The sequence below is a fragment of the Haliotis cracherodii genome, unplaced genomic scaffold (assembly GCF_022045235.1).
Source record: "Haliotis cracherodii isolate W230 unplaced genomic scaffold, xgHalCrac1.p SCAF_19, whole genome shotgun sequence".
NCBI lineage: Eukaryota > Metazoa > Mollusca > Gastropoda > Lepetellida > Haliotidae > Haliotis > Haliotis cracherodii.
In genome coordinates this window covers 9,053,830-9,079,269 of record NW_027266274.1, presented here as the reverse complement: position 1 = coordinate 9,079,269, position 25,440 = coordinate 9,053,830, and the positions used below count along the sequence as shown (strand labels likewise).

Genomic DNA, 25,440 nt, shown 5'->3' with positions numbered 1-25,440 from the left:
CGCTTGTAACGCTGAAACCAATTTCACATTCCTTTATGAATGTTAAAAACACTGCCACATTTCATCACTAAGTGTTTAAAACAACCTCATATATTTTCATATCACGTTCAAATAATAGCGACAAAATCCTTTCCATAATCATAAGACATCTTTGCTTAAAGTCCATAGTGCGATTCCTACTATATCATACGTCGCAGACAGTTTTTACCGTCAGCCATTTCAATCTAAGATAACGCAGCTCCTACTGAAGTAGTATTCGTGTGCACTAAAAGCCCGTGTACAATTTCACGGACCTCGCACCATGAAACAACTCAAAATATCGCACCAGACACGCACCACTCTGCCATGTGACTGGCAAAAAAAACCCAAACGTTCTCCCAAGGGGGATCACTCTTCCCTGAGTAATGACTCATACCTATAAATACAGACCGCATGGTTGAAGTGAAAATAAGCGAGGGGGATATGACATCTGCTGCCAGCTTTCATATATATATATATATATTTATATGTATACTGAACGCGAACGCAAAAGAAACGTCATCATGGGTAGTTATATGAGAAACCTTATTTGTCCAAACACTGCAAACATACTTTGAGACATATTAAAAAGAGAAACTTGGCAAGTAAGATCATCAAGGTTTAAATCAAAGTGTCAAATGTTCTCAAAGTGAAACACAACAGAAGTCTCTCAGAAAATGGCATCACAAGTCAGTATCTCGTGTGTCCGCCATGTGCAACGTCGATACATGAAATGGATGAGGCGGTTGATGAAGGCCATAGGCACTTGAGCCCACACTCTGAGGAACGCCTGACGCACTTCAGCTGCAGTTGTCATTCAGCCGTCTTTAAATCTCGTCCTACAGGTGCTCAGTGGGATTTAAATCGAGACTGAGGGCAGGTCAATGCATGGTTCTGATGCCATTCTGCTGGAGGAAGTCTCTTGTTGCTCTCGCAGTGTGGGCACGGGCGTTATCATGCTGTAACTCGTGGTATGGCGTGTGGTCTCAAGACTTGATCAATGTACCGAGCTGCTGTGACACCATTGCCTCTCCCTGGACCGATGTTCTGGAAGACCACAGGGCCGACCCTCTGTGCAAGACCAATTCCACCCCACACAATGACGCTCGGACCACCCCACGCGTCTCTCTCAACAACACAAGCATCCGAATAACGTTCCCACAGCGTCGCCAGACTCTCTCTCTGCCATCTACTGTTGAGATACAGTAACGGCTCTCGTCTGAGAAGAGGACTCCTCTCCGCTGTTGGTGGCGCCAATACTGGTGCTGTGTTGCCCACTGAAGACGGTCCCGTCGATGACGTGGTGTCAGAATGGGTCTTCGGTGTGGCCTGTGACAGTGGAGGTGTCTGCTCGTCAATTGTCGACGCACGGTGTCCGCACTAATGTGTCGCTGATGTGTCCCCCTGTCGAGCAGTTTCCGCAGCAGTAGCAAGGCGATCTTGAAGATGCTGTCGTACAATGTGACGATCCTGACGTCGGGTGGTGACCCTTGGTCTTCCACTACGTGGTCGTCATCTGTAGTGTTGTTGGTCGGTACCGTTGTTGGAGCCTGTATATGGTCCCTACGTGTACCTGAAATGCATTGGCTACTTGCCGGGCGGTTTTCCAGCTCGCAGTCGCCCAAGAGCTTGGTGTCGCTGATTTCTTGTCAATCTTGGCATGTGGTAGCAATTCATTAACGAATTAATGTTATCCGATCTGGGTGGATTTTTATAGGGTAAGTACGGGTGAACGCATGTGCATTTTAATTTGCACGGAACTCACGTGCATCGGGTTACCATGGCCGTTGCCGTGATGCATTTGGGCGATCGGTTTTATTGTCATCTGCTTTGTTTTTTTTATCATCAAATTTCATTTTTCCAGACAAGGTAATGTTAAATATTAAACACTTTGACAAAAATTACCCAGATATTTAAATGACAACATTTTTTGCAGTGTGACGTTTCTTTTGCGGTTCAGTAATATATATATATTTATATATATATATATATATATATATATATATATATATATATATATATATATATGACGTTGCCTAATAAGATCCGTTATGGTCCCACAGATGTTCTTTTGGAGACATGCCAGGAAGTGTGGCCGGCCAAGGAAGAAGGCTCACGTTGCTGGCGTTGAAAAATGCTCTGGTAATACGGGCTGTATGAGGCGTGGCGTTATCTTGCTGGAATAACGTTTGCGAGTGTCGTTGAAGAAATGGCGGTACAATTGGCGTTAACACTTCATTGATGTAGCGTGCGGCGGTTAGACTGTCACCAATAACAACCTGATCTGCCTCCATGAATTCCACCCCAGACCATCACACTAACACCACCGTATGGTTCATTTTCCTGCACGCAACAACGTGCCGTCCCTTCCCCTGGCCGCCGATGGGACCTGCTCTTACCGCTAAACAGTTCTCTGCGCCAATTTTCTCTGCTGCCACCCTCGACATTCATGGCCCACCTCATTCTTTGACGTCGATATTCACTCGTTAACGTCATGCCTTTGAACTGTCGGTAGACCATAGTGACGAAGTCGTCTGGACACAGTCTTTCTGCTGAAGGGATGGCCAAGAGCATGTCGTCCCGATGACGTCACTGTGAGGTATCTGTTCCTAGGGTGAAACAGACGTAAATGGCTGTCTTCCTGAGGGGAGGTAACTCTGGGTCTACGGCTCCTAGGCCTGTCTGATGTTCCACCTGTCTGCCTTAACCGGCGGACTAACCTCAGTATCGTCTTTCTCGAACAGCCCATTACCCCAGCCTCACATGGGCCTGAGTTGCCCCCATATCCAACATTCCCACCGCCCTTTCTCTCTGTTCCAAGACCGCCTCCGTGGTCTTATGGTAGAGCGTCCGCCCAGAGAGCGAATCGGGTTCGATCCCCGACCGCGTCATACCAAAAGTCGTTGGTACTTGTTGTTACCCTGTCTGGCGCTCGGCATTAAGGGGCTAAAACAAGGATTGGTCGGCTCGGAGTCAGTATACCGTGTCTGAGTGGGGTATTCATGTTAAACTGCGGCATGGTATCTCAGTGAGCTGGCACCTTAAATCGGCATCAGTCCAGACTTGTACAAGCAGCCACAGACACACATACACGTGCATGCACGTCGCCATGCATATAAGTGCAATAATCTTGGACGCGACGTTAAACCCAATTTCACCTCAACTCACCTCTGTTCCATTGTTAATCGAGGCATGGCCACTTTTGGCAACTGAATGTGCCAATGCCAAAGACAATTTACGAACCAGTTTTATAACAGATATACATACGGGTATTTATACAAAGGTTATGCCTTTTCCCGAGCAATAAGGGCATTTCTCACCTAGCACGTGCATTGCGCATGTCAGGGATGGGAATGAATAAGTTGCGTTTAAGCGATGCGTTTTAATTTATACGAAACGTTCTCTATTAAAAAGGTAGTTGGACATTTTTTGAAAATATATTGAAAAAATATTTGAGGTGACGTTTCTTATGTGAACGCTAACGGCAGATAATAATCAACCACGATTATCTGTATATGATATGAATGGATCACTGAAAGTAACTGATGACACCAAGTGTTCGCGAAAGCTAAACTCACAGTTGCAGAGCGAGGTGCTGTCGCACTAGACGTACAATCTCAGGGCATTGAGTATAAACCTTACACTACATGAACCATCTTTGCTGTGTCTTCAGTAATATGAAAATAGTGTTAGTTATAGGGAGATGACATATTTTGAAGTTTGTAGGGTGTATACATGTAATGTTTACTGCATTGAGGACATTTTATCTAATTTAGTCAAAATATAATTCATTACGTTTAAAACGTATTCCTAAATACCCTGGCACAACACTTAACATGTATTTATTTGTTTAATTGTTTTCTAGTAGTTCTCCACAAGGTAAGATAAAGAAAATATATACTGAGGGGCAAAAGAAAGTATACAGTTTGTTGTCTTCCTTGTATTTGAAAATTGAATAAAAACAACCCTATAGAAGTATTCTTTGAGCGCTGACTTAACTCAAGCCTGGTTCGCTATTTCAATGGAAAATCAAACATAAACTGCCGGGTAAAAGAAAGTTTTCACCTTCACTTGACCAAACACCAAAAACAAAGGCATATGTGACATTTATGATGATTAATTTATAAACAGAAATCATTTTTCCATGAATTAGAATGGAAATGCATTGTAATGCCGATATTGCATTACCAAATACCAAAAGAAAGGGTCCAAATTAAAAATTACACAAATCAGAGTTCATTGAAAAAGTGCATGAAGAGTCCATTAATGACACAGAAGTCAGGTCACGCGTCATCAATAGCGAGTGTGACCACCCTGGGCATCCATGCACGCCAACACACGCCTCCTCATTGACGTCATCATGGCGGATAACGTCAACAGGAATCCTGTTCCAGTCTGTTCAAGTTCCTGTCGGTTCGCTAGAGGCGGTACATGTTGTCTCAGCTGACGATCAAGATGATCCCATAGATGTTCAATGGGGTTCATGTCTGGAGAACAAGGTGGCCAGGGCAATACGTTGACGTTAACGTTGTTCAGGTAGTCTTGAACAATTCGGGCGGTGTGAGGCCTTGCGTTGTCTTGTTGCAAAATTAATCCTCTTGGCTGATGTTGAATAAAGGGCACCACAACAGGATTCAACACTTCATCCCTGTATCGCTGAGCATTCAGGTTTCCTCGGATGATAACCAGCCGTGTTGTAATCTGGTCACAAATCCCACTCCATACCATGACGCCTCCACCTCCAAACGGGTGAACTTCTCTAATGCAGTTTGGCGCCAGTCGCTCTCCCCTTCGTTAAAAAAACTCGAACTCTGCCATCGTTCCTGAACAGACAGAACCGACTTTCACCTGTAAAGAGCACTCTCGCCCAGTCACGTCGCTGCCACCGACATACAGTTCGTGCCCATTGCAGTCTGCGTTGACGGTGTAGACGGGTCAAGGTCATTCCACGGAATTGTCGGTAGGCTCGTATACCAGCCGTACGAAGTCGTCGAAGGACTGTTCGTCTGCTGATGGCATGCCCTAGTGCTGTTGCCGCCGTTGACGTCGCCGTCACACATCTGTTTCGGAGATGAATCTGCCGGATGTAGCGGTCTTCGGCCGGTGTTGTCACTCTCGGTCTTCCCGATCTTGGCCGGTCTTGAGTCTGTCATGTCTGTTGGTAGCGGATTATCAACTTGCTGGTGGTGGTCTGGGAGCAGTTGAAGGTTCTGGCTATCTTACGTTGAGTAGCCCCCATATTGGCCATACCAATCACTCTGTCTCGTTGCGCTTGTGTAAATCTGGGCATATTCTTGGTGGTTTTTTGCTTACTGAATGCCTGCTCTGTCCAACGTCGGTATTTATGCCACAATCACGCACGTGCATTTGCACCAATGTCTCAAAATCACGTTTTGCACGTTTTCAAAAATGCATGATTTGGAAAGCTGCGTTCGAAAATCTGCGTTGTGGTTGTGGTCATGTTGCATTTGGGCGAATGTTTTCTGCGGGGGTTAAAACTTGTACCAGCTTTTTCGCTGTTTATACAACTTTTTTTAAAGTAAAAACTTTCTTTTGCCCGGTAGTTTAGTATAGTATAGTTTCTTTCGTCCGTCAGGGTATATAATATGTATGGAGACATAGATTCTCTGACCAGCCTGAAAAAAAAGGAAATCATAAGATATGTTACTAGCCATTTTCTTTTGTATAGTGTAAACATGTTGACCTGGGGCATATGGTCCGGAGACATATTTATGAAATTCATGATCTGATCTGAATACTGTCCGTGGTTATTAGCATAATAAAAATATAGAAACAAGCAATTGTACATTCAAGTTAATTATACAAACCAATTTCTGTCAGATGCTCGTTCACATAGGATAATAGGTCTTTCAGATGTTCTTCTTTCGGGAACACCTGACATAATTTATTTTATAGTGATTCATAAACGCATGCTCATGATATACCGTATTCGACGTGATACGCGCCTAGGGCGCTCACACAATTAGAAATAAGGGGCTCTTATTAGAATATTATTTTGGTGAAAAAAACAGAAATGAAAGATAAATTTCGTGGTTTATGCTGACAGCCTGAAATGTTTATGTACGTCAGATATATTTTTCAAGAATTTAATTGCCAATAATAAAGGGTGCATATATCACATACGCGAATAGAGGAAGGAAGCGGTGAGTAATATATGCGAATAGGGGTCGGAGGGGGTGCTAATTGGGTTTGTTCACTAGCCAATATACATGTATTAGCAAATCTCGACGTGGGCGCTTATAAGAGCGGAGCGCTTATTACGTCGAATACGGTAGTCGGAATCGTACAACCGACTCTACTTTAATGCGTGTTTTCTTACGGATATGGAAATGGTTTTGTCGCCTTAATTATAATGGTAATCCCTTAATAACTGTGGATCGTGTTGTCAGACTCAGTGAATTGACTAATTGCATGACGTCATACCCCGACGGGAACGGCGTTTCTATCAATCACTGGTTTGTCTGATCCATGTTTGATTATCTACACACAACAACAACAACAACAACAACAACAACAATCAAACAATCCTTTGTTTACTCAAAAAACTTTAGATACAGTTTGAGTTGTGTTTCTGCACACTGTGTTTAGTTATTTAATATTAATTGCATGTCTTCGTTGCAGGCATGAGCCAATGATATAACTCCCCGAGTGAGCAGACTTCCATATAAGGACATGGAGACGAAACTGCTGTGTGTGTTTTCCATTGTAGCCCTACTCGCAGGGTATGGAGACGCGGGTAAGACGGTTTAACCTTGTGTTTTTACAATAACGAACAACTTCCAACATGAATTATAGTTTGACCAGACAGTTACAAAACATCCTTGTAAATTCCTTCGCCCTTGAGGGGCGGTGGGGTAGCCTAGTGGTTAAAGCGTTCGCTCTTCATGCCGAAGGCTCGGGTTCGATTCCCAACCTAGGAACAATGCGTGAAGCCCATTTCTGGTGTCCCCCGTGTTAATGCTGGAATATTGCTAAAAGCGGCGTAAAACCATACTCATTCACTCCCACACCCTTGCTCCAACATCTTGTAAATGATATATGGATAACCGGTGGCAGAATTAAGGTAACCAGTGACTTCAAATTAAAAAGGTGCTAAATGAATGCAAATAATTGATTCAATTTCCGTTTTCAGCCGAAAAAATGTTTTCGTCAAGTAATTGTCATATTTGTTGACAATAATTCAACCCAATAATTCAGATACATGTTTTTCATGCGTAAGATTGTTTAGTATGATTCTTTTTGCAAAAGGTGTATCAACGCTTATATAGTACTCAACGTTTGAGGGGGACACGAATGTGTGTGATTGGTTTCTAGGAGATTGGTTGCTAGTAGATCCAGGTGTGTCATACAAATAGTATCCCATATTGCCATGGAACATATTCATGTTTATTTAAGTTAGTTAGTTAAGTTACACAATCCATGTCCACCAGATGCTGGCCTGTAGTTACAACAGGAACAATCCCTCCCCAAATGTTGAGTACAAAAAACCATATGTAATCTCATAACAGAACAGACAGAAGTTTACAGACAAAACTAACACGTACTCGTGGAACATTCCCCCCTTTAACATTCACATCTGTAACAATCGCACTCGGAACATTCACTCCTGGAACATTCACCCCTCGAACATTTACGCCTGGAACATTCCTCCTTTAACATTCACATCTGTAACAATCGCCCTCGGAACATTCACTCCTGGAAAATTCACCCCTCAAATATTTACCCCTGGAACATTCCTCCTTTAACATTCACATCTGTAACAATCGCCCTCGGAACATTCACTCCTCGAACATTTACCCTGGAACATTCCTCCTTTAACATTCACATCTGTAACAATCGCCCTCGGAACATTCACTCCTCGAACATTTACCCTGGAACATTCCTCCTTTAACATTCACATCTGTAACACTCACCCTCGAACATTCACCCCTCGAACATTCACCCCTTTAACTTTCACTCCTCGAACATTCCCCCCTTCACCATTCACATCTGTAACAATCGCAATCGGCTGTATTCTCTTCTTGAACATTCAACCTGGAACATTCACACTTTAAATATCGCCCCTGAACATTAACCCCTTGGTACATTCACTCCTGGAACATTCACCCCTGGAACATTCACCCATTTAATACTGGAACATTCACTCCTGCAACATTCACAGTGGAATATTTACACTGAAACAATCATCCCTCGAACATTCACCAATTTAACATTCACACTGGAACATTCGCACTGGAGCATTCACACATTTAACATTCACACTGGAGCATTCACTCCCAGAATATTCACCCCTGGAACATTAACTCATGGAACATTCACCTATTTAAGATTCACACTGGAACATTCACTCCTGGAACATTCACCATTTAAGATTCACACTGGAACATTCACTCCCGGAACATTTACCCCTGGAACACTCACCCTTGAATTGTCACCCGTTTTATTATAACATTCATATCCATAATATTTACGCCTGAAACATTTACTCCTGGAACATACTTTTCTGGAACATTCACATTGGAATGCCCCTCCTGGGACATTCACTCCTGGAATATTCACCCCTGGAACATTCAATCCTCACCCCTGGAACATTCAATCCTCGAACATTCACCTCTGGAACATTCACCCGTTTAACATTCACCCTGGAACATTCACCCATTTAACATTCACCCCGGATAATATTCATCGGGGTCAATAGACATAAATTGGTCTTTGTTTATAACAAATTGTTAACACCGCATGAAGAAATTTACTTTAACCTCTCTTTATTTCAGGATCATGGGAACTGCTAACACTCGAATCCGGAAATAAAATGGATCTCAGTCAGATTGGCTGGTCCCCATACGAGCGTCGCAGTATGATCTTTGGTGCACAGGCGTGTACTGAAGTTGCCCTGACCGTATATACAAAACTAGGAAATACTTATGTCATTGTATACCTTGGTTACTATTCAAACACATACGCATTAATGATACCCAGCTCCGACTGCGACGACACCGGCAACTGTGACATCAAAAACTTCTCTCCCGGGACCTACCTCGACTGCTCAGCATTCCGTTTTTTCTGGTTAGGTTGGGACTTATCTGGGACTGTCTCGCTTGGAACTGACTATACTGTTGGTGCGAACACTCTTATGACTATCACTAATGGTCTTTTCGAAGAAGCTCTTTATGCCGAATTTGAAATCACCGATCTGTATGGAGGATCGATTTACTTGAGCGTAGGTACGTACACACAAACAGCATTTGGAGCAGTCCAGCGAAAGGTCGATTGCATATAGAGCAAGATTCAATTTCATTAAAATCAGATCTTAATGCTCGCTACCGCTACACATAGATGGGGGTTATCCCAATACAGGTCACGTCAGAACGACCGACCAATGAAATTCCTAACAAGAAGTTGACATTAGCCAATCAGAACGCAGCTTTCTCGAGATTTACAGCACAAGTTTCAAACTTGAGACTTCCATTCTAGACTAGGCTTTGAAAAATGTAAATTCAAACTTTGAAAACAGAACACGAGGACATTCTGGAATGTCTAATAGATGATCGAGATTGTAAGGCTGTGAACATTCTTGTCCCATTGTTTATCCCATTGAAGAGAGAGATAGGCGATGATTTTGACGGCATCAGTCGTACACCACGTACTGTCATTCGGAATATCCCGTTTTACCTTTTCGAGGTTGCATGATTAGAAAACACATTCGACTGCCCATTTCCTGATCTGGTAGCAAGAACTCAAATTTGATTTTAATGAGATTGAACAAGATTATGCATTTTACGGATTCAAATATTGGCCATGTTATACATGATGTGGATGACGTTAAACACCCGGCGTCAGTACTAGACCAGCTGTATCACGTCGGCCTGTAAGCAATCCAGTACAGCTCAGACAACCAGTGACTAACAGTACTAGCAACAAGAGTTGCAGTCAGCTTCTGTCACAGATACTGACAATCCAATCCCCATTTTTTTCGGCTCCTTCGTCCAACGTGGGGCAATTGAGGGATTTAATGTTATTGAGAAATGCATGAGAATCGTTTGTTTCCGGAAGTAGAATAAATGAGCCCCGAAGTGGCGAGTTGATGCTACTTCCGGAATCAACCATTTTTGAGTGATTTCTTTGACTTAAACCATGTTATGGTTAAAGCACGATTTCTGTAACACGATTTTACACAATGGCCTATAGTTGGGGTGGCCTGATGGTTATAACGCTTGCTTGTGACAGCGAATGCTCAGGTTCCATTCCCAACATGGGTAAAATGTTCGGAGCCGGATTCTAGTATCTCCCATCGTGATTTTGCTGTAATAGAGGCGCAAAAACATACTCACTCACCCAACATATTCGATCGCTGGTGACATTGCAGAAAACGAGCCTGTGTTCCTGAGCCCAGCACCCGACGGCAGCACTGAGATAACGTTGACAGAGACGTCGACGACAGGGATCGTCCTGTACACGATAGCAACATACGACCGTGACGGCGACGCCGTGGCAAGCTACATCATGGATGCTGCTACCGACTTTGCGTTCTCTGGCAACAACCTAACAAACCTGGTTGCTCTTGACTATGAAGCTGCTTCTTCTTTCCCTGTGAAAGTCTCGTAAGTGTAGCAGCATCTGTGACGGCTTGAAGTCGTTGAAGTATGTTTGAAGGCTTTGATGTAAAGGTGCATGTATGCTTGGCATGTTTGATATAAATGTGCAGGTATGCTTGAAGTGTTTGATGTAAAGGTGCAAGTATGCTTGACGTGTTTGATGTAAAAGTGCAGGTATGCTTGAAGAGTTTGATGTACAGGTGCAGGTATGCTTGACGAGTTTGATGTAAAGGTGCAGATATGCTTGAAGAGTTTGATGTACAGGTGCAGGTATGCTTGAAGAGTTTGATGTACAGGTCCAGGTATACTTGAAGAGTTTGATGATAAAGGTGCAAGTATGCTTGACGTGTTTGATGTACAGGTGCAGGTATGGTTGAAGAGTTTGATGTACAGGTGCAAGTATGCTTGAAGAGTTTGATGTAAAGGTGCAAGTATGCTTGAAGAGTTTGATGTAAAGGTGCAAGTATGCTTAAAGAGTTTGATGTAAAGGTGCAAGTATGCTTGACGTGTTTGATGTAAAGGTGCAGGTATGGTTGAAGAGTTTGATGTACAGGTGCAGGCATGCTTGAAGAGTTTGATGTACAGGTGCAGGAATGCTTGAAGAGTTTGATGTAAAGGTGCACGTATGCTTGAAGAGTTTGATGTACAGGTGCAGGTATTCTTGAAGAGTTTGATGTACAGGTGCAGGCATGCTTGAAGAGTTTGATGTACAGGTGCAGGAATGCTTGAAGAGTTTGATGTACAGGTGCAGGCATGCTTGAAGAGTTTGATGTAAAGGTTTCAGGTATGCTTGACGTGTTTCGAGTGTTTGACGTTACGGGCAGGATATTTTTCAGTGGGAAGGAATCGTTGGGTTTTCATCTGTATTTTAATAGTGATTAATTAACATATGCTTATCATTTAGTAGGAATCGTACAATAGACGCTGTTCTTGGCAGTGATTTCCAGTGATTATGGTAATGGTTTTGTCTTATTTCTTAAAGTGTTGGCAACGTTTATCTTGAAAGTCAATCATCATGTCTATCCACATACAAATACATGTGGTATGCTTAGATTTTGATAGTTCTTTAGTACCGATGAGTGAATGAGTGAGTGAGTGAGTCAGATGGGTTTAACATCGCTTTTAACAGTATTTCAGGTATATCACGGCGTGTCAGCATAATGTTAGAGGAAAGCAGGTCTCAGACGTTTACCACTTTGGTATAACCCACGAGCACTGGTATGGTGCTGACAAACCTAGAAACATAGTCTTGGCGGACCGGGATTCGAACCCGCGAGCATGTTTCTGGCTTGTCTAAGGGACGCAACTCTGCACAGAAAATTGCAGGTCCTTGGGCGACTGGGCCACCCGTGCTCCCGTAGCACCGATGAACCTCAAACATGCATAACAGACTTTCTACGAACGTTTCAAATAGTTCATTGGTGTTTTTAATAGGATTCATGACGGAACCAATTTGGTAAACACTACTATCACCATCAAGCTTTTGAACGCCTACGACGAGCCCCCAAACGTGGACGCCGTGTCTGTCACACTCCCTGAAGAACTTCCTATCGACAGCTTCATCGACAGCGGACTCACAGTTAGCGACATCGACGAGGGTGACCAGCTGACGTACTCCTTGTCTGGTCAGTATAGCGCGTGTATTCCCTGTCTGGTCAGTATAGAGCAAGTATTTTCTGTATGATAAGTATTACTCATGTATTCCATGTCTGGTCAGTATAGCGTAAATCTGGACAGTGTTTTTCATGTATTCCCTGTGTGGTCAGCTTTATTCATGTATTTCCTGTGTGGTCAGCATTATTCATTTTTTTCCTGTGTGGTCAGTATTTTTCATGTACTTCCTGTGTGGTCAGCTTTATTCATGTATTTCCTGTGTGGTCAGTATTTTTCATGTATTTCCTGTGTGGTCAGCATTATTCATGTATTTCCCGTGTGGTCAGCTTTATTCATGTATTTCCTGTGTGGTCAGTATTTTTCATGTATTTCCTTTGTGGTCAGCTTTATTCATGTATTTCCTGTGTGGTCAGCTTTATTCATGTATTCCCCGTGTGGTCAGTATTTTTCATTTTTTTCCTGTGTGGTCAGCTTTATTCATGTACTTCCTGTGTGGTCAGCAGTATTCATGTATTTCCTGTGTGGTCAGTAATTTTCATGTATTTCCTGTGTGGTCAGTATTTTTCATGTACTTCCTATGTGGTCAGTATTTTTCATGTATTTCCTGTGTGGTCAGCTTTATTCATGTACTTCCTGTGTGGTCAGTATTTTTCATGTATTTCCTGTGTGGTCAGCATTATTCATGTATTTCCTGTGTGGTCAGCTTTATTCATGTATTTCCTTTGTGGTCAGTATTTTTCATGTATTTCCTGTGTGGTCAGCTTTATTCATGTATTTCCTGTGTGGTCAGCTATATTCATGTACTTCCTGTGTGGTCAGCTTTATTCATGTACTTCCTGTGTGGTCAGCTATATTCATGTATTTCCTTTGTGGTCAGCAGTATTCATGTATTCCCTGTGTGGTCAGTATTTTTCATTTTTTTCCTGTGTGGTCAGCTTTATTCATGTATTTCCTGCGTGGTCAGTATTTTTCATGTATTTCCTGTGTGGTCAGCTTTATTCATGTATTTCCTGTGTGGTCAGTATTTTTCATGTATTTCCTGTGTGGTCAGCTTTACTCATGTATTTACTGTGTGGTCAGCTTTACTCATGTATTTCCTGTGTGGTCAGCTTTATTCATGTATTTCCTGTGTGGTCAGCTTTACTCATGTACTTCCTGTGTGGTCAGCTTTATTCATGTACTTCCTGTGTGGTCAGCTTTATTCATGTATTTCCTGTGTGGTCAGCTTTACTCATGTATTTCCTGTGTTGTCAGCTTTACTCATGTATTTCCTGTGTTGTCAGCATTAGTCATGTACTTCCTGTGTGGTCAGCTTTACTCATGTACTTCCTGTGTGGTCAGTATTGTTCATGTGTTCCCTGTCTGGTCAGTATTACTCATGCATTCCCTGTCTGGTCAGTATACTATAGCATATTCAAAATGCCCTCAAACGTCAAGCCCTGAAGATAATCTATTAACAATTCCTAACAGTAGTGCATGAAACCATCGTCTTTTCACACGCGTATCAACCTCAAATCTTTTCAGGTACGCATGCCGGGTATTTCGAGGTAACCACAGACGGAAGGTTAAAGGTAGCAGCCAGAATTGACTTCGACCCGCCAAATAGTGTCACGCAACTTGATCAATTGACCTTGACCGTCACTGACCTTGGTGCGAATACCAACTCAACAACCTTGACCTTTACTGTGAAAGATGTGAATGACATGAAGCCGGTTTTCTCCCAACCAGTGTACAACGCAGCGGTCAACGAGGGATCGGGGACAGGTGGGCCCTGCATCATTTTTTGCTTCCCCCGTTTTTTCGTTCTCTGACCAGAACATGTCTTTCATGGTGTAATATTCGCGCTTCATTAGCGAGACAAAATGAACAGGGGAGTTAATCATAAAATATACTCCTGGAAAGCATGTAGAAAGAGTTATGCACCCGTGAAGATCCGGGGTAGAAAAGGTCTTCAGCAACCCATGCTTGTCGTAAAAGGTGACTATGCTTGTCCTAAGAGGCGACTAACGGGATCGGTTGGTCAGGTTCGCTGACTTGGTTGATGCATGTCATCGTATCCCAATTGCGTGGATCGTTGTTCAAGATGTTCACTATGTACGAAGATCCGAGAACGCGACAAGCAGAAAGGAAAACGACGCGTTCGTAAAAGAGGAACAAAGACTTTTTTCGAAATTTCAGGGTGAGTGAGTGACTTTGTGAGAAAGTGAGTGAGTGAGTGGCACCAAGAATGGTTCCTCACAGTTTTTCCATACCGGGCATTGAACCGGATGACAGGGGAACGTTTTGTCGCTTGACAACCCCTGTTCAGAAAGTCACCTCGCCAAAAAACGTTTGTTCTAGTTTGAGCATTTGGTGGTCAGCTTAAATGGAATAGGTTCTGGAGCCATTCTACAAGGTTCATGTAACACATAGTCCGTTTCCCCTTCGCATGCTTTGAAGATGAAACGTACAGGAACAATCGCATTCTTGAAATTCTTTGCGGATGCGTGTGTGTGTCTGTGTGAGTGCGTGCGTGTGTGTATGCGCGCGTGTATGTGTGTGTATGCGCACGTGTGTGTTTGGGTGAGTGTGTGCGCGTGCGCGTGTGTATGTGCGTGTGCGCGCGTGTGTGTGCGTATGTGCGTGTGTGTGCGTGTTTCTGTGTGCGTGCATGTGTGCATGTGTATGCGTGCGTATGTGTGTCTGTGTGTGCACGTGAAGTTGCTTCTTCACAACATTCAAGGGCCAACAGCAACGGGTATGGCCAGGAGAGTCACCAGACCAGGTCTAAGGTCGAAGACGGAGCCACCTGTAGGCGGTGTTAGTAACACACTGAGAGGCGGTTGGGGGCCTTAAGGGATAATAATTAACCATACTGATTCTATATCGCAAATGGAGTTAGTGTTTTTAAGCACTTCTTTTAATGTGTCCTGTCGTTGTAATTCATTCTCATAATACTTTGAAAGTAAAGGCATTGGGCAATGCTAGCAAACGCATTACAATAAGATCTTAATACCTCCCACCGCGACACAAAGATCTGAGAACATCCCATTACTGGTCAAGTCAGAACGACTTTTCATCTCAGTTACGAGATCGCGAACGTGAAAGTCCGAATGTGTTCTAATCACCATAACGCAACTTCGGAAAGGTCAGCACAGGGCAACCCGAACGACCGAACGATATTTCCGGACTGTACGACTAATTCCGTGTGCTAGACATCACGTGTCTCTTGCGACAATGTGATAAACATTTTAAACGGAAGTGACTTTCCACAGACCATGAACTGCCATACAATATCGGCCATCTATTAGATATTCCAGAATTATCTTTTGTCCAGTTGCAAAATTTTGAATTTTCAAAGAGTAATCGTGAATGCATGTAGCCATTTTTAAACCACTGTCGTCAAGCTCGAGAAAGCTGCTGTGGCTGAAGTTGACACCCTGCTTCTCGTTTCAATAGTCGGTCAAAGTTCGCAAAAGGTCGGTCTGACGTGACCTGTAATGGGATATCCTGTGATGAGATTGCAATGCTAACGATTACTTATATACAAATGTATATATCCGATTTTAAGATTATTGTCCCCTAATATTATGCCACACTGTCGTAAAATATTGTTGAAATACTAGTATTATAATGTATTGTTACACTGTCGTGATATATTCATGCATAATCATTATATTTTATTGGGTTAAAAAATATGTTATCGCATTATCATTGTGTTTTGTGGTTTTCATCACATGTTCTCGTATTATCATATTCCTCTTTAAGTATCCGTCCTGCAACTGACGATCACTGACGCCGACAGCGGAGTGAACGCCGAGTATGACGTCACGATGGACGGCGATGACCCGAGTGACCCAGCGTTTACATTTGACCCCAGCACACTTCAGCTGTCAGTGGACGCCAACAAGCTGGACTACGAGAGCCTCGAGGCTTCGGCCTTCACCTCCACTCTCACCTTTGTGGCCACCGACAAGGCCACGGAATACGAGCCCAGGACCGGAAGTACTGTTGCATTAATTAAGGTACGTCTTGAGGACTTGAAGGTGTATGAATGATTGTGTGAGTGTACTTTTGTGTGAGAAGTACTGTTGCATTAATTAGGGTACGTCTTGAGGACTTGAAGGTGTGTGAGTGATGGTGTGAGTGAGTGGCTACCTTCACGGCCACGAAATAAGAGCTCATGACCGGAAGTAATTTTTCATTGATCAAAGAACTTGAAGGTGAGTAAGCGATGCAGTGAGATGGAATATGAGCCCAAACCGGAAGAACCGTTGCATTAATCAAGGTTCGTCTTGAGGACTTGAACGTACTTTTGCATTTATCATGCTACCTCTGAGTGAGTGAGTGAATGAGTGAGTGAGTGTTCTACAGACGACCCACGGAATATGAACCCAGGTCTTGGCGTAATAAGCGCCCGGCTCTAATAAGCACCCACGGCGATATTTGCTAATATATTGGCTGGTGACAATCCCAATTTGCACTCCTTCCGATTGATCAATGTGCAAAAGATTTATTTACTCGTGTATGATACACACTCGTGTGTTATATGCACCCTTAATTACGGGCAATTCTGGAAAAATATGTTTGTCGTGTACAAAACGCATAGATTTGTCTTTTATATCATTCAGGCTGTCAGCATAAACAACGAATTTTACGATCTTTCAACTCTAATTCTAATAATCCCCCTATTCCTAATTTTAAGAGCGCCCTGGCCGCTTATTACGTCGAATACGGTATGTTAGCTTAATCAAAGTACGTCTTGAGGACGTGAAGGGGCGGGTGAATGAGTGAATGACTGAATTAGTGTTCTACAGACAAGGTCACGGAATATGAGGCATGGACCGAAGTAGTTCTGTTACCTTAATCAAGGTACCTCTTGAAGACGTGAAGGGGCGGGTAAGTGAGTGAGTGAGTGAGTGAGTGAGTGGTTGAATTAATGTTCTACAAACAAGACCTCGGAATATGAGCCACGTATCGGAAGCTCTGTATCGGAATCAAGGTACGTCTTGAGGACGTGAAGGGGTTGGTGAGTGGGTGAGTGTGTGAGTGATTGAATTAATGTTCTACAAACAAGGCCTCGGAATATGAGCCAAGTACCGGAAGTTCTGTTACCTTTATCAAGGTACGTCTTGAGGACGTGAAGAGGTGGGTGAGTGGGTGAGTGGCTTCCAACGAGGTCGAGAATTTGAGCACATAACCGGAGGCACTGTTACATTAATCAAGATAGGTTATGATGACGTTTAGCGAGGGATATTTTATGTAGTGAAGACTAGGTATACAATTACATATAAAGATCGCTAAAAATATTCATGAATCCTAACTTCTTTTATTCTGTACAGTAACGAATTCGGTAAATCAGTTTACAAATGTATCGAAAAACTAGTTCGAAACTTTAATAGATCAATAAATTTGTAGACAGGTAGAAAACAGTTGGACATGTAGATCGACATTATGGGTAGTAGAAAAGTCATATGTGCGTGCTTGAGTTTTAGAACAGGTTGTCAACATATATATTCCAAGCGGGTTATGTGCAGGTTGACCCCGTGAACGAGCACAGCCCAGTGTGGTCCCCCCAGCCATCTGATAGTTCAGTGTCGGAGACGTCTTCTGGCGGCTCTCTTATCGACACGTACACAGCAACTGATGACGATCTCACAGAACATGGTGACGTCACGTATAGCATAGTCACCACCACATCTGGTAAGTATTAGTCGACATGTTTTACAAACCGGGGAAGAGGGGGTAGCCGAGTGTTTAAATCGTTCGCTCGTTACGACGAAAGTCCGGGTTCGATTCCTCACATTCCATACAATGTGTGAATACCATTTTTGGTGTCCCCTGTCGTGATACTGCTGAAATATTGCTAAAAGCGGCATAAAACCATACTCACTCACTTTATAAACCAACACTCCAACAATTTAGCTAAAAATTTTCAAATACAAAATTATATTTATTTCAAATTCATAGATTCGGGATCGGATGGAAGTGGAATGTTTTCCTTGGACTCGAAAACTGGCGAGTTGAGAGTTGCCTCACCTCTTGACGCAGATTCGTCGACAGGTGGCGCTCAGTTTTACGATGTTGTCATCCAGGCTTCGGACTGCTGCGGCCAAGATGTCCAGGCGTCCGTTAAGATCACACTAACGGCCGAGAATGACAACAGCCCCGTGTTCACACAGCAGATATACTACGCCGAACTCATGGAGGCCCTTGCGTCAGGTGACATCACCGCCGAAGCTACCGACGCTGATGGAGACACGTTGACGTTCACTGTTTCAGGTGAAGGCAGTGATATGTTTAACTATGCTGCACCCAAGGTGTATTTGAACAACCCGCTTGACTTTGAAACGCAAAGTTACTACTTCTTGACGATCAGGTAGGTCTAACATTAAAGACGTTCAGTTGAACTTTTCGTTAATCACTGGATTTCATACGATAAAGTATTCGACGTCACCTAGCTGTCAAGCGTGTCCACTAGCCTATATCAAAGCCTAGTTTCTACCCTTGCCACATCAAGGAAACTTGTCTGGGCTCGACGCTGGTGCCACCTCGCGTAGATCACGAGTTGTGCCCCTTGTGATAAAAACGTGATATCCAATCAGATCGCTGTTCCTATCTCGTATAGCTTCACAAAGATGGCGACCACCATAAACGACGACCTAGTCAATCATAAAACGAAAGTATTAGCGATTTCATCCCTGACACAAAAACATAGGCAATCTTATAGGGTTTTAAAAGATAAAAAAACATTCGTGTCAACAAAGACAGGCAGCGGTAAATCACTTTCATACGTGGATGTTGATTTTGTGAAACGTTCTCTGATTGGACGCTCGATATGTGAGAGTCTAATCATATTTAGCACAGGGAAGTTGGCTTGATGTGGCAAGGGTGGAAACAAAACCTTGATAAAAAAGGCTACTGGACGCTCTTGCTTCTTGTCATCGTACCCCGATTGCGTGGCTCGTTGCTCATGGTTTCAAGCATTGGTTATGACATATCACTGATTGCTGCGCTAAACAACATTCACGTACTCTAGTGTGTTTTGAACAGCATGTTAGTCCCGCCCAGATTGGTCACTGCACTCATTTATGTAATATACACAGAGCGAGTGACGGCGTTCATGAAACAGACGTCGCCGTCAACATCAACGTCACCGACATCTTGGACGAGCCAACCGTCATAACCATATACACGCCACTCACCCTCGTGGAAGAACTACGTGTTGGCACGCCGCTAGGAGGCGTTTATGACGTCACAGATAAAGATAAGGATGAAGTGTTTACCTACAGTCTTGAAGGTATGCACTACAGTGTTGAAGGTATGCACTACAGTGTTGAAGGTATGCACTACAGTGTTGAAGGTATGCACTACAGTGTTGAAGGTATGCACTACAGTGTTGGAGGTATGCACTACAGTGTTGAAGGTACGTGCTAAAGTGTTGAAGGTATGCACTACAGTGTTGAAGGTACGCGCTACAGTGTTGAAGGTATGCACTACAGTCTTGGAGGTATGCACTACAGTGTTGAAGGTATGGACTACAGTCTTGAAGGTATGCACTACAGTGTTGAAGGTATGCACTACAGTCTTGGAGGTATGCACTACAGTCTTGGATGTATGCACTACAGTCTTGAAGGTATGCACTACAGTCTTGGGGGTATGCACTACAGTGTTGAAGGTATGCACTACAGTCTTGGAGGTATGCACTACAGTCTTGAAGGTACGCGCTACAGTCTTGAAGGTATGCACTACAGTACTAGTGTTGAAGGTATGCACTTCAGTCTTGAAGGTACGTGCTACAGTCTTTGGGGTACGTGCTACAGTCTTGAAGGTGAGTGAGTGAGTGAGTGGCTGCATGGGTGAGTGAGTGAGTGAGTGAGTAAGTGAGTGAGTGAGGTTTGGAAATATACCCCCTGGATCACCTGAAATAGGCTTCAAATACAAGATAAGAATACCTATAGGAAATTCATTTTGTCAAACTCGAGGTCTACTAATATTTTCCAGTATGAATGGAGAACATGGTGAAGTGAGGTGTAACGTTGCGTTCAAGATTATTGCGCTTATATAGCGACGTACGTCTAACTCAGACAAGGAATACCGAATCCGAGCCAGCCAGTCCTTGTTTTATCCCCTTAATGCCGAGCGCCAGGGTAAAATCAAGTACCATCTTTTAACGTCTTTTGGTATGAGGCCGGGGTTCGAACCACCGACATTCCGTTCTCCGGGCAGACGCTCTGTCCACTAGACTACGGAGGCGGAAGACACACAAATGAACTATGAGGAATGACGGATTGTCTTCCCTTAGAGAATGACGCGGCCGGGGATCGAACCCCGGATCCTCCGCGCGAACGCTCTACCACTAGACCACGGAGGCTGTCCTGGAATGGAATAGAATGACATGTAGATAATGATACAGAACGGTGATAATATATTTTGTTTTCACGCCAGGCACGGGGAGTTCCTACTTCAACATCGACGCTACCAGTGGCTTGATAACCGTCGCCCAGAGAATCGACCGAGACGCAGGTTTAATCACCATCACTGACGTCACCTTGAAGGTCACTGACACTACATTAACGCCGTTTTCTAAAACACTCACCTTCGACGTTCTGGACATCAACGACAACAGCCCACAATTCACCAGCGATGTCATCTACGTGGATGTGACCGAAAACACGGCTACAGGTGACCAGGTTTATATAAAACACGACCCCGAACAAATGAGAGCCGTATTTCCTCCCGACTTACAAAGATGGTGTACATTTTCTTTGTATAGTCTTCGTATCCCAATGTGAGAGACACAATTTGCACAATTAACAAATCAAATTATTTTTTAAGTGTAGGTTGCACATGCACAATGCCTTCTTGTTGTAAATACATGTTACACTGAGGAGAAATAGCAAAAAAGAACGAGATAAAATGGCCCATTGGAAATGACAAATGTTAGCATCAGAGAAACCGTTGAAATAATTGTATGAACATTGTTACGTGTCGATTCTCAAACTGAAACAATATGTTATCCCAGAAATCTGTACGTAAATGAACTTAGTGTGAAATCAACTAACAACCCACAAATGGTACACAATCAACAAATGAATTACAAAATTAACAAGGTTTACAAATCAACCCAAATTACTGCACAGCAATTACAATGGCAGTACACAATAGAGCTGTAGTGCAATATTCAATGGCAAAATATATATGAATGGCAGTGGTCAGTATCAAATACAAAAATTCAGTGGTCATAGCAAAAGTCAGTGATAATAATATATATTCAGCAAGCGACAACAGTGGTCAAGTTTCCGTGATGGGCTAGGCAGGGAATCAGGGATGATGAGCGATCCTCACATGGAAGCTGGTTCCGATGTGATGAAAGTGCGTGAGATACGTAAACACGCTCTTGTCCCCTCATATGGTCTAACAAGCTACTGGAAAGTTCCGTATAGTGTCCTCACAACATAGAACATTGCAGAAATGTCGATGACATACTATCGCCGTCCGTGGTATACCGGACCGGAAGTTTACACACCACGCTTGAATTTAAATATAGTAACTTCCTGCCAACTAATCACTGTCCAAACACAATGCAATGAGCGTCTACCGAATCTCAACAGAAACAATGTAACACATTACAATCATTGTTAAACAATACGATACAATGCCATATAATCAGATTTCTTCAAATAGTTGACAACAAGTGTTTGACTCCTGGCTTCTGTAAGTACTTCAGAATCGCCACTATGAGCGAAAAGTGCATAGGTTTTTCCATGTTCAAGAGAATATCCAACAACACTGTAAAATGTGTTCTGATCCTAACCACAAACCTTTATGCGTTCCTTGTCCAGTAATTTTGATGCTCTTAGGGTCTAAACATGTTTAGGAATGTGTTTGGGTCTAAACATGCTTAGGAATGTGTTTGGGTCGAAACATGTTTACGATTATGTTTGGGTCTAAACATGTTTTAGGATTGTGTTTTTGTTTAAACATGTTTATGATTGTGTTTTTGTCTATACATGTTTAGGAATGTGTTTAGGTCTAAACATGTTTAGGATTGCGTTTGGGTCTAAACGTGTTTACGATCATGTTTGGGTCTAAACATGTTTAGGATTGTATTCAACAGCTGAACGTGTTCTGATTTGCACAAGTTATATCAATATATTTTATAAATGCCCAATAATATGCACTTTCTTTAAACATGTTTAACTTCTAAAAATGTTTAGAGTATTATATGATACACAATACACATTAATATGCATTTTTACGTACACATATTTAAACACTAAACACGAGATTATGGGGATGCTGTGTTTTGATGGGTTGTGAGACGAGAGGTAATCTCATGTGTTTAGACCCTATACGTGTTTAGATAGAACACATCAAAGGTGTGTTCCGTTTAAGATTTAAACACATCCTTAAACATAAAAAAGCTGATAAACTTTTGAAATTACTTTGGTCTGTTTTTTTGGGCCAGTTTAGAAGCATTTCATGTGCTTTAGCTCGTGAGTTAAAACTATTTTGTTGACAATTTCTAGATTGTATCATATTTCAATTCAACAGACACATTTCTGAAGACGTTTTCTGTTACTGATGACGATGAGGGAAATAATAGTAACGTCGTTGTCTCCATCGTGGATGGGGACGACGCCAACCCAAACGAGAAGTTCCGACTAAATGGCCTTGACCTCCTTACGACATCTACAGCCGTTGACTACGAGGCTCTGAGTTCTGCCAACTTCCTGTACACCCTGACCGTGCAAGCCGTAGATCAGCCCACAGCGGAGGCGGCGAAGACGGCTGTTGCTGTTGTAGTCGTGACAGTACGTACTCTATAAAAATGTGCTTAGATTTTAAACACAGACTTAGACACGTTCCTTGTCCCCTAATTTTGACACGTTTAAGTCTAAACATGTTTGGGATTGTGTTTAACAGCTAAACATGTTTAGTGGTTTAATATGGCAAAGACCGCCTTGGTATACATACCTTCATGTACAATGAAACCCAATGTCTGTTCTGTTCTGTATGTACACGCACTGACTAAAACAGAGATAGTGAAACCGAATGAGTGAGTGAGTATGGTTTTACGCCGCTTTTAGCAATATTCCAGCAATATCACAGCGGGGACACCAGAAATGGGCTTCATACATTGTACCCATGTCGGGAATCGAACCCGAGTCTTCGGCGTGACGAGCGACCGCTTTAACCACAAGGCTACCCGACCGCCCCGTAAGACTGAATGATGTACAAGGAGATTGTAATACTATTAATATATACCACTCAACCTATGATAAGGATACTGAGGTACTTACACTACTACATCTACATATTATAATAATAAGTGAGGTAAATCAAGAAATAGTTAAACTATCCCAATCAAAAGTTAAGTAGTATGTCTATTAACGTTACGGATATAACGATCTGGTTAGCGGGGCCCATATATTAACGGGGTCTGGATAGACGAGGTTTTAATGTATATCTGCTCTCATGAAGTACCACATCAATACATCACCCCCTACAGGTGATACCTGTCAATGACAACGCCCCTGTGTGGGTCACAGCTCCTGTGGACACCACTCTATCGGAAACGTCATCGCCTGGAACCGTCATAGCTACCTACGCAGCAACTGATGACGATCTTATCAAAGATGGCAAGGTCACGTATGAGGTGGCATCTATTTTGGATAGTAAGTTTCGTAATATATTCTATTTAAACTCAAATATAAGTTCGTAGTCAAAAATTGACGTGTGAAATTAACTACGATGACTAAAGATATCGTGTTACCGTTATTTGCTGATGCTAAAAGAGAATCATTTGGACACAATAGCACTACGAGTGACCATGTCTATTATTTGTCGACCATGAGAAGTTCGAGATACATTTTAAAACTGTTCTGGTCATTTTCCATGTATTGTTCACGTTTACTAATTACTCGAAATATTTATAACTATTTGTTGGGCATTGCATTGTAAAAATATATATAAAATTGAAAGTTGCACAAATAACATCTATCGCTTGATAAAAGTCCGACAAAATGGACAAAATGGCGGATTTGTGTCATTTCGGACTTTCCGATTGGTCAGTCATATTGTGTGATTGACAGGTGGCGATAGGTTAATGTACACAGGATCAATGCAAAATGATAAACATTCGACCACATTACTTTATATTTTAGTGTAAATCAAGGAAGTTAAACTACAGTAAACTACGTTTATAACGAACACGCTTATAACGAACTGACGGATATAACGAACTTACTTTTGTGTCCCGACTATTTGCTGTAGTTATGCTGTACATATGCATATAACGAATCACGGTGACAACGAACTAAAATTAGTGGTCCCTTTGAGTTCGTTATAACCGTAGTTTACTGTATCTAGTTATATCAACAAGGTGGGAGACTCTTCTTATGGCGATATCTCTAATATATAGTTTCACGAGATGATTTCCAAATTGAAATCAGAGGTTAACCCAGATGTCTGTTCGCAAAGAACTAAATTGCGAAATCAGTGACCACACAAGCTGAATGACAAATCAATAAATTAATGACACATTTTAAGGTGAGCAATCAAAATGTCAAAACAATGGGAAATAAATTGGCAGTAGCAATACGAATTAATGTTGGTGCATTCCCGAATGTTAACTTGAGAATTTCGTCATTGTTGATTGTTCTTGATCCCAATCTCATTAAAATCAGATCTTAGTTCTCGCAACCGCTAAACAATGTAAGATCTGATTTTAATGAGATTGTCTTGATCCGAAAATAATGTTGGAAGCTGGCAGGAACTTGGTGTTTCAAAAAGGCATCCAAACCGCACTTGGTAATAAGATAAAAAACAATTCATGTCGAGTTGGCTTCAAATTGCCCTCTTGTCGTTCTTATATCGGTACAGACAACCTTCTGGAAATTGTCCCATCCAGAAACGTCTAGAACCGTGTCATGTTCATGTATACAAAGGCAGATAACTCTAGTTCTATTTAACTCTTGTTAAACATAACAATGTGAATACCTATGACAATACACTGATTCGGGAGAATAAATAATGTTTATTTCAGATTTGGGAGCCGACAGATCCGGCACATTCACATTGGATTCCGGGAACGGAGAATTTGTTCTTGCGGCTAATCTCGACTTCGATGTGGGCGTTACATATTTTGACGTCATCATCAATGTAATTGATGGCGGAGTTCCTGTACTGAGCGTTGACAAAACGTTTC

At 42.5% G+C, this 25,440-nt stretch overlaps 1 protein-coding gene across 1 annotated transcript in view; it reads left to right on the top strand.

Annotated features, from left to right (window-relative positions):
- The first annotated feature begins 9,007 nt into the window (after positions 1–9,007).
- The window catches only part of LOC139466923 (cadherin-23-like), a 69,005-nt gene continuing 52,572 nt past the window's right edge, over positions 9,008–25,440 (top strand). Inside the window, exons 1-10 of the mRNA XM_071248647.1 lie at positions 9,008–9,110; positions 10,406–10,640; positions 12,069–12,259; positions 13,773–14,012; positions 15,996–16,252; positions 17,765–17,930; positions 18,279–18,606; positions 19,334–19,653; positions 20,676–20,912; positions 22,785–23,044. Coding sequence (XP_071104748.1) covers positions 9,008–9,110; positions 10,406–10,640; positions 12,069–12,259; positions 13,773–14,012; positions 15,996–16,252; positions 17,765–17,930; positions 18,279–18,606; positions 19,334–19,653; positions 20,676–20,912; positions 22,785–23,044 — 2,337 coding nt within the window. The remainder of the gene's footprint in view (positions 9,111–10,405; positions 10,641–12,068; positions 12,260–13,772; positions 14,013–15,995; positions 16,253–17,764; positions 17,931–18,278; positions 18,607–19,333; positions 19,654–20,675; positions 20,913–22,784; positions 23,045–25,440) is intronic.